The sequence below is a fragment of the Tachyglossus aculeatus genome, chromosome 5, assembly GCF_015852505.1.
Source record: "Tachyglossus aculeatus isolate mTacAcu1 chromosome 5, mTacAcu1.pri, whole genome shotgun sequence".
Taxonomy (NCBI): domain Eukaryota; kingdom Metazoa; phylum Chordata; class Mammalia; order Monotremata; family Tachyglossidae; genus Tachyglossus; species Tachyglossus aculeatus.
Genome location: NC_052070.1, coordinates 44,570,653 through 44,582,955, shown reverse-complemented (window position 1 = coordinate 44,582,955; position 12,303 = coordinate 44,570,653). Strand labels below are relative to the sequence as shown.

The window sequence follows — 12,303 nt, the reverse complement described above, 5'->3', positions numbered from 1 at the left end:
ATTTACAAAAAGGATCATAAAAATGTGAATATACATATATGTGAGGGTGGTGGATAGTTAGAAATACATAGACCAGTGCTGGAGGTGGGCGGGGTGTTGAGGTGTGGTAGCTTTTTTCAGGGAGGGAAGGAGTTCCAAGTCGGAGGGAGGAGAGATGAGAGCGAGGTACTTTTAGGTGAGAGGATGGAAGCGGGCGAGCTGACGGAGGGGCGGGTGAAGAGTCGTTAGGTAAGATGGAGTGGGAGAATAGAGCGCCGGGAACCTAACGGTGAGTTTGGCGAGGGAAGTTAGGTGGAAAGTAGGGGATATCAAGGTGTTGGGGAGCTGTGCAGCATAATGTTTTGGGAAGATCATCTGGGCAACAATGCGGAGTATGGCGTGAACGGTGAAGGGGCTGGAATGGTAGTCAGTGTGACCATCACAGGCACAGGATAAGGGCCCGAACCGGAGGAAGGCAGCTGTTGAGGGAAAGGAATGGATCCGGGAAACGTTTCAATCTCTCCTAGACTTGGAGAAAAGTGGCTTCTTCAGCCCCTGCCCAATCCCACGGGTGCCACCTGATTTGAAGCCCCAGTCTCCATCTTGGGAAAGGGAGTGAATGGTATCTCCGCCCCCGCCCGCATCTGCTCCTCGCCCCCTGTTCAAATCGGAACAGGCGCTCAACCCCCAGGCGAAACCCAACAGGCACCGGGGCAGGCTGGCCCCGGACCAGAGGCTTTTGTCCGCCACCCCTCTCGATCTCAGCGCCCACTTACACATCACGGATTCTGCCCCCTGGGCCTCATCCTCTCCGACTCTGCAGACTTCGGCCTCCTTCCCTCTCCGACTTCCAGGGGGTCAACCCGGTCTGGACGGCCTCCCTGCTCCCATCCCTCCCTTGCCTCTTCTCTCCTCTCTGCCTCCACTCCCTCAGGGCAGAGGTGAGTTGAAGGAGGAGCGCCTCTCTTACACTGTACTCTCCCAAGTGCTTACTACAGTGCTCTGCACACGGTAAGTGCTCAATAAATACGACAGACTGACTGGAGAGAGAGATCGGGGGCTTCAGGCTAGGTTCCGGTCCTGGGCCGCTCCGGGGCCCGCAGTGTCCGCTTCCCGGGCGGCCCTCGGGCCTGCGGTCTCCTCCTCCGCCCCGGCGGCAGCGGCCGCTGCTTCTTGCGGGCCCCGAGGCAGCTGCAGGCCCTCAGGCAGCTGGTCAGTCTCCGGACCTCCTGCCTCTGCACCTTCAAACGCCTCCGAAGCCTCTCATTCTCCTCCAGTGTGAGGAGGAACTTCCTTTTGAGCGACTCGCAGTCCGAGAGGGCGTAGCTATGATCTGCAGTCTGAACTGGGGCTGAATCTCTTGCCTCAGCGGGTCTAAGAGGCGGGAGGCGAGGTGCCACTTCAGTGGCTCCGCAGAGAAAGGCCTGGGAACAGAGGTGGGGGAGGAGTGGTGAACGCAGGCTACGGAGCAACCCCGGGGGCCACGGGCCACTGTGGTCCAGGTGGGAAACACTCGTGCCCACTTCCAAGTCCAGGGTGAGACTCGGGCCTTGCACAGATGGGCAGGGAAGCTCGGGGAGCCCAAACTGCCGCTGGGGTTCCAAAATGTGGCGAGGGGCTGTAACAAGTCAAGTGACTCGCACAAGGTCACACGGCAGACAAGTGCCAGAGCTGAGATTGGAACCCAGGTGTTTCTGGCTCCCACGCCTGTGCTCTATCCATGAATAATCATAATAATTACGGTATTCGTTAAGCACTTAACTCTGTGCCAGACCCTGTACTAAGCGCTGAGGTGGATACGAGCGGATGGGGTTGGACACAATCCCTGTCCCACGTGGGGCTCACAGTCTCAATCCCCATTTTACAGATGAGGTCACTGAGGCCCGGAGACGGGAAGTGACTTGCCCAAGGTCACACAGCAGACAAGTGTGGGAGCCGGGATTAGAACCCATGACCTTCTGACCCCCAAGCCCGTGCTCTAGCCACTACGCCACGCTGCTTCTCTTCTCTAGGCCATGCTGCTTCACGGACAGGCTTTCCGAGTTGCCGGTGCCTGGTTAAGCAAGGAGCTAATCAATCAGTCAATCAAAGGAGTTCTGTTCCATCAACCTTTGGATCAATCAACGGTATCTACTGAATGCTTACTGGGTGCAAAGCACTTTATTAAATGCTTGGGAAACTACACTACATGCTATTACAATAAAGTTGAGAAACACCTTCCCTGCTCTCTAGGAGCTTACAGACTAGTGAAGTTTACAGTACAGTGGCCCCTTATTTTGGGGAACAAAATTAGAACCTGGGTTCTAAAACCCAACTCCACTAGTTATCTGCCGTGTGACCTTGGGCAAGTGACTTCTCTGTGCCTCAATTACCTCATCTATAAAATGGGGGTTAAGACCGGGAGCCCCATGTGGGACACGGTCTGTGTCCAACCTGATTAGTTTGATTCTAACCCAGTGCTTAGCATAATGCCTGGCACATAGTGAGCACTAACAAATAGCTTTTGAAAAAAGGCACAGCATGCAGCTGTTCCATGGGGTGGAAGGAGATCTGCTGATGACTGAAGGAGTTGAGGGCTCACGGAGGAACCCGATTTGCTTGTAGCCACCTTAGTGTTCAGTACAGTGCCTGGCACACAGCGGCGTGCCTCGAGAAGCAGCGTGGCTCAGGGGAAAGAGCCCGGGCTTGGGAGTCGGAGGTCGTGGGTTCTAATCCCGGCCCCGCCACTTGTCAGCTGTGTGACTTGGGGCAAGTCACTTCACTTCTCTGGGCCTCAGTTACCTCATCTGTCAAATGGGGATTAAGACTGTGAGTCCCACATGGGACAACCTGATCACTTTGTATGCCCCCCAGCGCTTACAGCAGTGCTTCACACATAGTAAGCGCTTAACAAATCATTATTATTAGGGGAAGCAGCATGGCCTAGTGGATAGAGCACGGGCCAAGGAGTCAGAAGGACCTGGGGTCTACTCCCGGCTCCATCACTTGTCTGCTGTGTGACCCTGGGCGACTCACTTAACTTCTCTGAGCCTCAGTTGCCTCATCTGTAAAATGGGGATTAAGACTGTGATCCCCATGTGGGATGGGGACTGTGTCCAACCTGATTAGCTTGTATCTACCCCAGCGCTTAGAACAGTGCTTGGCATGCAACAAGCACTTAACAAATACCATTATTATTATTACTATCATTATTACTATGTCACATCCCATCTCCTTGTCTCAGCTAGGTCCTGACCACGTGTGAAAATCCAGAACAAAGACCTGATCTGTAAGGTCCACTTTTGGAACATCATTTTCTGGTGGCCAATTCTTCTTGGGACTCAAATATTCAGGCAACAGGAGAAGCACTTAAAGGGACAGAGCATGGGTTGGGGGAACTTCTTGGTGGGGGGCACCTCTGCTGAATTAACACAAAGCACCTTGGCCTTCCCATCCCCCAATATCCCCAAACCCAATGCAACTGCTGCTCCAGGCCGCTGCCGGTGGGGAAGGGGGCAGATGAGGGAGCCAGGCTGGAGGATAATAATAATAATAATATCGATATTTGTTAAACACTTACTATGTACCAAGCACTGTTCTAAGCGCTGGGGTAGATACAAGGTAATCAGGTTGTCCCACGTGGGGCTCACAGTCTTTATCCCCATTTGACAGATGAGGGAACTGAGGCCCAGAGAAGTTAAGTGACTTGCCCAAGGTCACACAGCTGACAAGTGGCGGAGGCAGGATTAGAACCCACAACCTCTGGCTTCCCAGCCCGGGCTCCTTCCACTGAGCCATGCCATTTCACAGCTGAAAAATCCAATTCTGCAACAGCTGAAATCAATGGTTTTCAACTGGTTGATTAATCAATCGATGGAATTTATTGAGCACTTACTGTATGCAGAGCACTGCATTGAGCACTTGGGAAAATACAATATATCAGAGTTGGCAGATATGTACCCTGCCCACAGCGCACTTACAGTCTAAATGGGAGATCCCAAAATCCCAAACTGACCCTAAAATAATCTGACAAAACTCACGGTGGGCCAATCAATCCCTTTGTGATTTGAGAGAAAAGGAAGCTGGACTCGATTGCACTACACACGTCGGTTCGGAAATTTTTTGGAAATGACGTGAGACCCATTACGGCAGGACTCAGGTGTCCTTGCAAACTGTCCAGCACAGATAGTGGAGCTTGAGGGCAGGGATCAGATTTTCTACTTCTGTTGAGCTCCACACAGGTTGATTGGTTTACTACCCCAGTGGCGCATTCTTTGCTCCTCTAGACTTAAGCTCTCCGTGGGCAGGGAATGGGTCTACCAAGTTTGTTACATTGTATTTCCCCAAATGCTTAGTACAGTGCTCTGCACATAGTAAGTGCTCAATAAGTACCATGGATTCATTGATTGCTCAGAGTATCAACCCAAGGTGGTAAGCCCCTACTGTGGAGCCTGCCTAGTAAATGCTTCCTTCTTTTTCTAGCCAGCCTGGCTTAAGGGAAAGAGCACAGGCCCAGGAGCCAGAGGTCCCGAAAACTCCAGTGGTTGCCCATCCACTCCACACCATTGGCTTTAAAACCCTCCATCACCTTGCCCGCCCCGGTCTCACCTCGCTTCTCTCCTTCTACATCCCAGCGAGCACACTTTGCTCCTCGGGTGCTAACCTTCTCACTTTGCCTCCATCTCGCCTGTCTGGTCGCCAACCCCTGGTCCACATCCTGCCTCTGGCCTGGAACACCCTCCCTCCTCAAATCCGACAGACAATTACTCTCCTCCCCATTTCAAAGCCTTCCTGAAGGCAAATCTCCTCCAAGAGGCCTTTCCAGACTAAGCCCCACTTTTCCTCATCTCCCACTTCCTTCTGCATCGCCCTGACTTGCTCCCTTCACGCTTCCCGCCTCCCAGCCCCACAGCACCTATATACATATCTGTCACTTTATTTATTTGTGACGATGTCTGTCTTCCCCCCTCTACACTGTAAGCTTGTTGTGGGCAGGGAATGTCACTGTTTATTGTTGTATTTTACTTTCTCATGTGCTTCGTAAGGTGCTCTGCACACAGTGAGCGCTCCATAAATATGACTGACTGAATGAATGAACCCTGTACTGCCATTTGCCTGCTGTGTGACCTTGGGCAAGTCACTTTAACTCCTCTTTGCCTCACCTGTAAAATGGGGATTCAATTCCTTTTCCCTCTCCTTAGAATGAGAGCCCCATGGGGGACAAGGACTGTGTCTGACCCATTTAACTTGCACCTACCCCGGCGCTCAGTAACAGTGCTTGGCACAGAGTAAGCACTTAACGAATGCCATAATTATTATTATTATTACTGTGAGCCACCAGGCCTAAAACGAATTACCTCATTGGCAGGGGCCTCAGCACCAGTAAGCAACTGTCGCTCTTCACAAAATGCAATTTCCACATCCTTTCCGGTGGTGCTCCCTCTGCTCTCAGCCGCTGCAGTTGGGAAGTCCTGAAAAGCAGCAACACAAAATTAGCATGGGTCTCGCCCTCTCTGGGTTTGGTAGTCAGGCCAGACACATCCATCAGCCGTTACCTATCTCTCCCCGGTGAAATCCTTCCAAAACTAGCCTTTCCTAGGAGAAGTAACAGCAGCCAGCCAGCCAGCCCTGAGCTTTCCTAATTGTGTAAGCAAATAATCTTTTCCTGGCGCTAGGCGGAAAATTAGAACCCCTTAAATGGGAACCAAAACCTCTGACCTGTTTGAAAACCCTGGCGGTTTGATGGAAAGGGAAGATGGAGAAAACGCAATGTCGGGGAAAGTCTTTTCTCAGCTTTCCTTACGGATGGATTTAGGAAATAATAATAACCATCTTGGTATTTGTTTAGCGTTTACGAGACAGAGCGGGAAATTGGGAGTCAGAGGACCTGGGTTCTAATGCCGGCTCCACCACCTGCCTGCTGTGTAAGCTTGGACAAGTCACTTCACTTTCTCTGTGCCTCAGTTACCTCACCTGTAAAATGGGGACTAAGTCTGTGAAACCTATGTGGGACGTGTACTGTGTCTTCACCTCTTGTCTCGCATCCACCCTAAAGCTTACTACAGTGACTAGCACCTAGTCGGCGCTTAACAAATACCTATTAAGAAAAAAAAGCACTGCACTAAGCGTTGGGGTAGATACAAGATAATCAGGTCGGACATAGTCCCCGTCCCACCTAGAACTCACAGTCTAAGGAGGGGGAATAAGGTATTGATTTGAGAACGCCAGTACAATAAGGAAACAACATAGGGGTAGGAAGGCTACTACCACCTGCTCAGAGCTTAAGTTGCCCTTCCTCAGCCTCAGTAAATAATTGAGTCAACAGTGCTTGAGCCTCCACTGTTTGCAAGATGCTGAATTCGAAATGAGGCACCGGCTTCTCTCCGAAACCTTTAAGTGACCGGGTCTCGGACATAATTTCTGTTTTTGTAATTATGCGTTTCTTCTGCCTTGGGAGGGGTCTGCGTTCTCCGTGACCAGCTGCAAGAAGAACATTCACTCAGCACAAACTTTGACAGTGGGTTTAACAGGATTGCTCTCTTCTCTGGGCCTCAGTTTCCTCAGCTGTAAAATGGAGATTAAATACCTGTTTCTCCTTCCCCCTTAAACCGTGAACCCTTTATGGGCTGGGGACTGTGCCTGACTTCTATGGTACTGTGTCTAGCCCGGCAATTGGCAGCACAATCTTTGACATATAGTAATCGCCTAGCACATTCCACAGTCATTATTACTATTATTATTATTATTCAGGCTTTGGGGAAGCACACAGAAAGAGCACGAGCTTGGGAGTCAGAGGTTGTGGGTTCTCATCCCGGCTCTGCCACTTGTCAGCTGTGTGACTTTGCGCCTCACTTCTCTGTGCCTCAGTTACCTCATCTGTAAAACGGGGATTAAGACTGTGAGCCCCGCGTGGAACAACCTGATTACCCTGTATCTACAGAAGCAGCATGGCTCAGTGGAAAGAGCACGGGCTTTGGAGTCAGAGGTCATGGGTTCAAATCCTGGCTCCACCATTTGTCAGCTGTGTGACTTTGGGCAAGTCACTTAACTTCTCTGTGCCTCAGTTACCTCATCTGTAAAATGGGGATTAAGACTGTGAGCCCTACGTGGGACAACCTGATCACCTTGTAACCTCCCCAGTGCTTAGAACAGTGCTTTGCACATAGTAAGCACTTAATAAATAGCATTGTTATTATTATTATTATTATTATTATTATTATTACCTCAGTGTTTAGAACAGTGCTTGGCACATAGTAAGTGCTTAACAAATACCATCATTATCATCCTCATTATCATTATTATTATTATTATTAACAATAAATCCAAAAGCCTGAGCTCCCTGACAGGGACAGGGAAACTTCACTGCTCAGCTTGAGGAAATTTTTCATATCCTACCCTCCACCTGCTAAAGTGAATGATTTTTTTCTGAATCATTCTGGAGTCAGCTCCTGGTTCACACCAGAAAAAAGGCCCCAACCCCCAGCCTCCTGGGGCTGGGACCAAATGACTAAATTGGGGTTTTCATCCAGCATTTACTGTGTGCTAAGCACTGAGGTAGACAGAAGATTGAGATCTGAATCTCGCAAAGAATCTGCTCCTTGTGGCCTCAAAAGGAGGCCTGTATATATGGTTGTACATATTTATTACTCTATTTATTTATTTATTTATCTTACTTGTACATTTCTATCCTATTTATTTTATTTTGTTGGTATGTTTGGTTCTGTTCTCTGTCTCCCCCTTTTAGACTGTGAGCCCACTGTTGGGTAGGGACTGTCTCTATGTGTTGCCAATTTGTACTTCCCAAGCGCTTAGTACAGTGCTCTGCACATAGTAAGCGCTCAATAAATACGATTGATTGATTGATTGAAAAGGTCAGTGGCAGGCACAAGGGCGTGAGCCCGAGGGAGGTCGGAAGCAGGGAAAAGGACTGGGCCATTATCAGCTGGGCATCTTGTTCTTTATTGAGATTTTTTTCTTAAGGGATCTTAAATCACAGTCGCCCAGAAAAACGAGTTCCCTTAGTTCTGCCAAATGATGTGTTTCGCTGCCCGAGAGCCAGGGGCTGTGTCCGTTCTAGAGTTCCGGGGCTTCATTTCAAGCACTTAGTACGGTGTTCTGCACACAGCAAGCACTCAATAAATACCACTGATTGACTGACTGCCCCGAGAATCTCACCCGCTAGAAATACTTCCCCTCTCGCCTCCCGCTCCCGCCATGGGGCAAAAGGAAAGGACCAGGCTTTACTGCCACCTGTACAGCCTCCCGAAAAGCAAACACCGTGGGCACTGCATTCTGCTTCAGGTTCTTGCGGTTTCCGAAGGCGCTGAAGCACTCGGGTTTGAAGTGCTCGGAGCAGATGACGGTGTGCTGCTTGGGTTTGAAGTTGCCCCTGCCGATGTTCAATAACCATTCCTTCAACAGCTCTGGGCGGCTGAACGGAAACCTGCGGGGGAGAGCAAAATGGGAACGGTCAGGCCACTGCCAATTTTTTCAGACTAAAATTTGGGAGACACCCCGCCTCCCACCCCGACTCAATCAACCCTCCCAGAGGTCATGGTCCAAGAGCTCGAGAAAATGGTGTCCCCGAGTCTCTGCTGGTAGAAAAAGCTCCCAAAAAACTTCAAAAACAGCCACTACATTAACTCCTCATCAATTTGTCTCAACGATGGGACCGGTCCTATTCTCTCCATTGCTAAAAAACCTCTCCTCCACAATTGATCCACGCAGCAGCTATTGTTTGGGTAAATAGAAACTCAATCACTTGAAGCACTGAATCAATGAAGCATCTTGTCACTTCACTGGTTCCTGGTGCCCAAGACACTATACTTGTTGATATTATAAATTATGAATTTATATTAACATCTGTCTCCCCCTCTAGACTGTAATCGTGCTGTGGGCGGGGAACGCGTCCACCTACTCTGTTCAATCTCACTCTCCCAAGAGCTTAGTAAGCGTGGCTCAGTGGAAAGAGCCCGGGCTTTGGAGTCAGTGGTCATGGGTTCAAATCCCGGCTCCGCCAAGTGTCAGCTGTGTGACTTTGGGCAAGTCACAATCAATCAATCAATCGTATTTATTGAGCGCTTACTGTGTGCAGAGCACTGTACTAAGTGCTTGGGAAGTACAAGTTGGCAACATATACAGTCCCTACCCAACAGTGGGCTCAACTTCTCTGGGCCTCAGTTACCTCATCTGTAAAATGGGGATTAAGACTGCGAGCCCTCCGTGGGACAACTTGATCACCTTGAAACCTCCCCAGTGCTTAGAACAATGCTTTGCACATAGTAAGCGCTTAATAAATGCCATTATTATTATTAATGATAATAAGTGCTCAATAAATATAATTGATTGATAGTACCCAAGTGCTGTGGGGCTGAGGTGGAGTGAATATCAAGTGCTAAAAGGGGGGAGTTCTGAGTGCACAGATAAAGCTGAGGTAGGAGATAAGGGGGGGGCTTAGTCAGATAGTAATAATAATAATAATCATGGCATTTATTAAGTGCTTACTATGTGCAAAGCACTGTTCTAAGCACTGGGGAGGTTACAAGGTGATCAAGTTATGGGTTCGAATCGCGATTCCACCACAAGTCTGCTGTGTGACCTTGGGCAAGTCACTTAACTTCTCTGAGCCTCAGTTACCTCATCTGTAAAAATGGGGATTAAGACTGTGAGCCCCACGTGGGACAACTTGATCACACTGTATCCCCTCCAGCGCTTAGAACAGTGCTTTGCACATAGTAAGCGCTTAACAAATGCCATTATTATTATTATTATTATTATCAGGTTGTCCCAGCGGGGCTCACAGTCTTCATCCCCATTTTCCAGATGAGGTAACTGAGGCCTGGAGAAGTCAAGTGACTTGCCCAAAGTCACACAGCTGACAAGTGGGGGAGCCGGGATTTAAACCCATGACCTCCGACTCCAAAGCCCGGGCTCTTTTCCACTGAGCCAAACTGCTTCTCAGATGTGTGGCTATCAATAAATATTGCTGATGATGGTCGCGGGCAGGGGCGGGAGAGGGGGAGAGGGGGAAAAGGGAGAGAAGGAGAGAGAGGGAGGGAGAGAGAGAGGGGAGTGTATGTTAGTGTTAATTTGGGGCGAGGACAAGGGTAGGCCTGCTTAGCTACAAGTTCCAGCCCCCCTCCCCGGGCCCCGCTGAAGCGCCAGAGCCCCAAGGCCGGGCCGAGGGCTGTCTCTATATGTTGCCAACTTGTACTTCCCAAGCTCTTAGTATAGTGCTCTGCACACAGTAAGCGCTCAATAAATACGATTGATTGATTGATTGATGGCGGGGGGCCGGGAAAGGGCCAGAGGAGAGGGCTGGCGGGGGGCGATGCTGCCATGGGGGCGGGTGGTTGGGATTGGGGCCGGGGACAGGCCAGAGAGGGCAGAGGAGGAAGGGGGTGGGGGGACAAAAGCGGGGAGAAGGGGGGGCCGGGGGCTAAGCCTCCGAGGCCTCTATCAATCAATCAATCAATCGTATTCATTGAGCGCTTACTGTGTGCGCAGCACGGTACTAGGCGCTTGGGAAGTACAAGCTGGCACCATATGGAGACAGTCCCTACCCAACAGCGGGCTCACATTCTAAAAGGGGGAGACAGGAAACAAAACCAGACATACTAACAAAATAAACAGAATAGATACGTACAACTAAAATAAACAGAGTAATAAATATAAATAAATAAATAGTATTATTATATTATAGTATTATACTATAAATAAATAGTAAAAACATATAGACAGTTATCTACTGACCCGGCCTGGGCCGCTCCCTCCCTTCCTCCCTCCCTCCGTCAGTCCGTCCCCGGGCCCCCCGGTGCGGGGTCTGGGGTTTGGGGTTTTGTTTTCGGGCCTTCCTCCGTCCCACCCTCCGTCCCTCCGTCCGTTCCCGGTGTGTCCGGTTGGCCTGGGTGCTGACCGGTGGAAGGTGAGCTGCTTCGTGCGGCTGCTGGACCGGTTGCAGCAGTGGCGGGCCGCGCACGACTTCGGCATGGCTTCCCCGCCGCTGCCCTCCTCCTCCTCCTCCGGGCTGCCCTCCGGCCTGCCCTCCGGCCCACACCAAAATGGCGCCGGCGGCGCGGGGAGGAGCAGAAGGAGGAGGAGGAGGAGGAAGAAGAAGGAGGCCCGGGGCGGGGGGGTGCTCAGGCCTCCACCCCACCCACCCACCCACCCACCGTGGCTCCCGGGGGTCCCCCGGGATTTCAATCAATCAATCAATCTTGCCACTAGACCCCGCGGCTTCTTATTCTTAGGCCTGCCTTCCTGAGAGGATGGGTTCCCCGTGTTTACCATGGAGGAGAGTAGTAATATTACAATTATAATTGTACTTGTTAATCAATCAATCGTATTTATTGAGCGCTTACTGTGTGCAGAGCACTGGACTAAGCGCTTGGGAAGTACAAGTTGGCAACATCTAGAGACAGTCCCTACCCAACAGTGGGCTCACAGTCTAAAAGCCCTTACTAATCAATCAGTCGCATTTATTGAGCGCTTACTGTGTGCAGAGCACTGGACTAAGGGCTTGGGAAGTCCAAGTTGGCAACATCTAGAGACAGTCCCTACCCAACAGTGGGCTCACAGTCTAAAAGCCCTTTCTAATCAATCAATCAATCAATCGCATTTATTGAGCGCTTACTGTGTGCAGAACACTGGACTAAGCACTTGGGAAGTACAAGTTGGCAACATATAGAGACAGTCCCCACCCAACAGTGGGCTCACAGTCTAGAAGGGGGAGACAGAGAACAAAACCAAACATACTAACAAAATAAATAGAATAGATATGGACAATTAAAATAAATAAATAGAGTAATAAATATGTACAAACATATATACATATATACAGGTGCTGTGGGGAAGGGAAGGAGGTAAGATGGGGGGGATGGAGAGGGGGACGAGGGGGAGAGGAAGGAAGGGGCTCAGTGTGGGAAGGCCTCCTGGAGGAGGTGAGCTCTCAGTAGGGCCTTGAAGGGAGGAAGAGAGGTAGCTAGTACTTGTTTGGTACATAGTACATAGTACCAAACAACTGTTCTACGTTCTGGGGTAGATACAAGTTAATTCCCAGACTGAGCCCCCTCCTTCCTCTCCCCCTCCCCATCCCCCCCCCCCCCCAGCCTTACCTCCTTCCCCTCTCCACAGCACCCGTATATATGTTTGTGCAGATTTATTACGCTATTTATTTATTTTACTTGTACATATTTATTCTATTTTGTTAATATGTTTTTGTTTTGTTGTCTGTCTCCCCCTTCTAGACTGTGAGCCCGCTGCTGGGCAGGGACCGTCTCTATATGTTGCCAGCGTGGGTTCAAATCCCAGCTCCGCCACTTGTCAGCTGGGTGACGTTGGGCAAGT

General features: G+C 50.2%; 1 protein-coding gene across 2 annotated transcripts; it reads right to left on the bottom strand.

Moving 5' to 3' along the window:
* Positions 1-282: 282 nt before the first annotated feature.
* THAP3 (THAP domain containing 3) lies at positions 283-10,947 on the bottom strand. Of its 2 annotated transcripts, none has more exons than XM_038746554.1 (4): positions 10,874-10,947; positions 8,203-8,401; positions 5,316-5,429; positions 283-1,403 (listed from the first exon to the last, which is right to left on the bottom strand). In XM_038746554.1, exons 1-4 carry the CDS (start codon positions 10,945-10,947, stop codon positions 1,047-1,049), a joined length of 744 nt encoding a protein of 247 aa, XP_038602482.1. In that variant the 3' UTR covers positions 283-1,046. The 2 variants fall into 2 exon arrangements, with proteins under 2 accessions (XP_038602482.1, XP_038602483.1); XM_038746555.1 differs by having other exon boundaries at positions 8,209-8,401.
* Between the last annotated feature and the right edge of the window lie 1,356 nt (positions 10,948-12,303).

What these genes read in the sequence shown, in the direction of transcription:
- THAP3 (XM_038746554.1), bottom strand. Translation starts at nt 10,947, where the DNA reads ATGCCGAAGTCGTGCGCGGCCCGCCACTGCTGCAACCGGTCCAGCAGC. An exon ending in GGGAGGCTGTACAGGTGGCA is followed by an intron (nt 5,430 to 8,202) that starts GTAAAGCCTGGT and finishes GCTGCTTTTCAG; the next exon opens with GACTTCCCAACTGCAGCGGC. An exon ending in CTGAGGCCCCTGCCAATGAG is followed by an intron (nt 1,404 to 5,315) that starts GTAATTCGTTTT and finishes CTCTGTTCCCAG; the next exon opens with GCCTTTCTCTGCGGAGCCAC.